We start from the raw sequence: 404 nt of genomic DNA, 5'->3' as shown, positions 1-404 counted from the left end.
TTTTTTTTTTTTTGGTGAAAGGAGGAAGTTAATCTTACATGCAAAATGTATACAGACCTCGATAATGGGAACCGCGGGCTCTGTTTCAGTACTAATTCCAGAAGTCATTTCCGAATCATCGATTTCAGTTTTTAAGGACAGGAGAACTCTTCCTCGATACAAAGGAAGAGCTGAGAAACATTTGCCGAAACAAGTGTTCCTCTCGGTGTTTCCGATTCCGTAAAAATGAAGGAACGATGGGCCAAAAGTCGGCAGGAAATCTAATAAAAAATGAAAGAAACAAAAGTTTCTCTACTCCACGTTTATTCAAAATCAAAATATCGTAATCGATATTTTACGACTTATCATATCGATATTTCTTTCAATCTAAATTGTTCGAACAATTTGAATTGACTATTTTCTCT

General features: G+C 35.1%; 1 protein-coding gene across 1 annotated transcript in view; it reads right to left on the bottom strand.

Annotated features, from left to right (window-relative positions):
- LOC102679620 (otoferlin-like) overlaps positions 1–404 on the bottom strand; it is a 13,706-nt gene that overhangs the window by 10,893 nt on the left and 2,409 nt on the right. The window contains exon 6 of the mRNA XM_031509674.1: positions 39–260. Coding sequence (XP_031365534.1) covers positions 39–260 — 222 coding nt within the window. The remainder of the gene's footprint in view (positions 1–38; positions 261–404) is intronic.

The sequence above is a fragment of the Apis dorsata genome, unplaced genomic scaffold (assembly GCF_000469605.1).
Source record: "Apis dorsata unplaced genomic scaffold, Apis dorsata 1.3 scaffold_169, whole genome shotgun sequence".
Lineage (NCBI taxonomy): Eukaryota > Metazoa > Arthropoda > Insecta > Hymenoptera > Apidae > Apis > Apis dorsata.
This window is presented reverse-complemented; position numbering and strand designations above follow the sequence as displayed.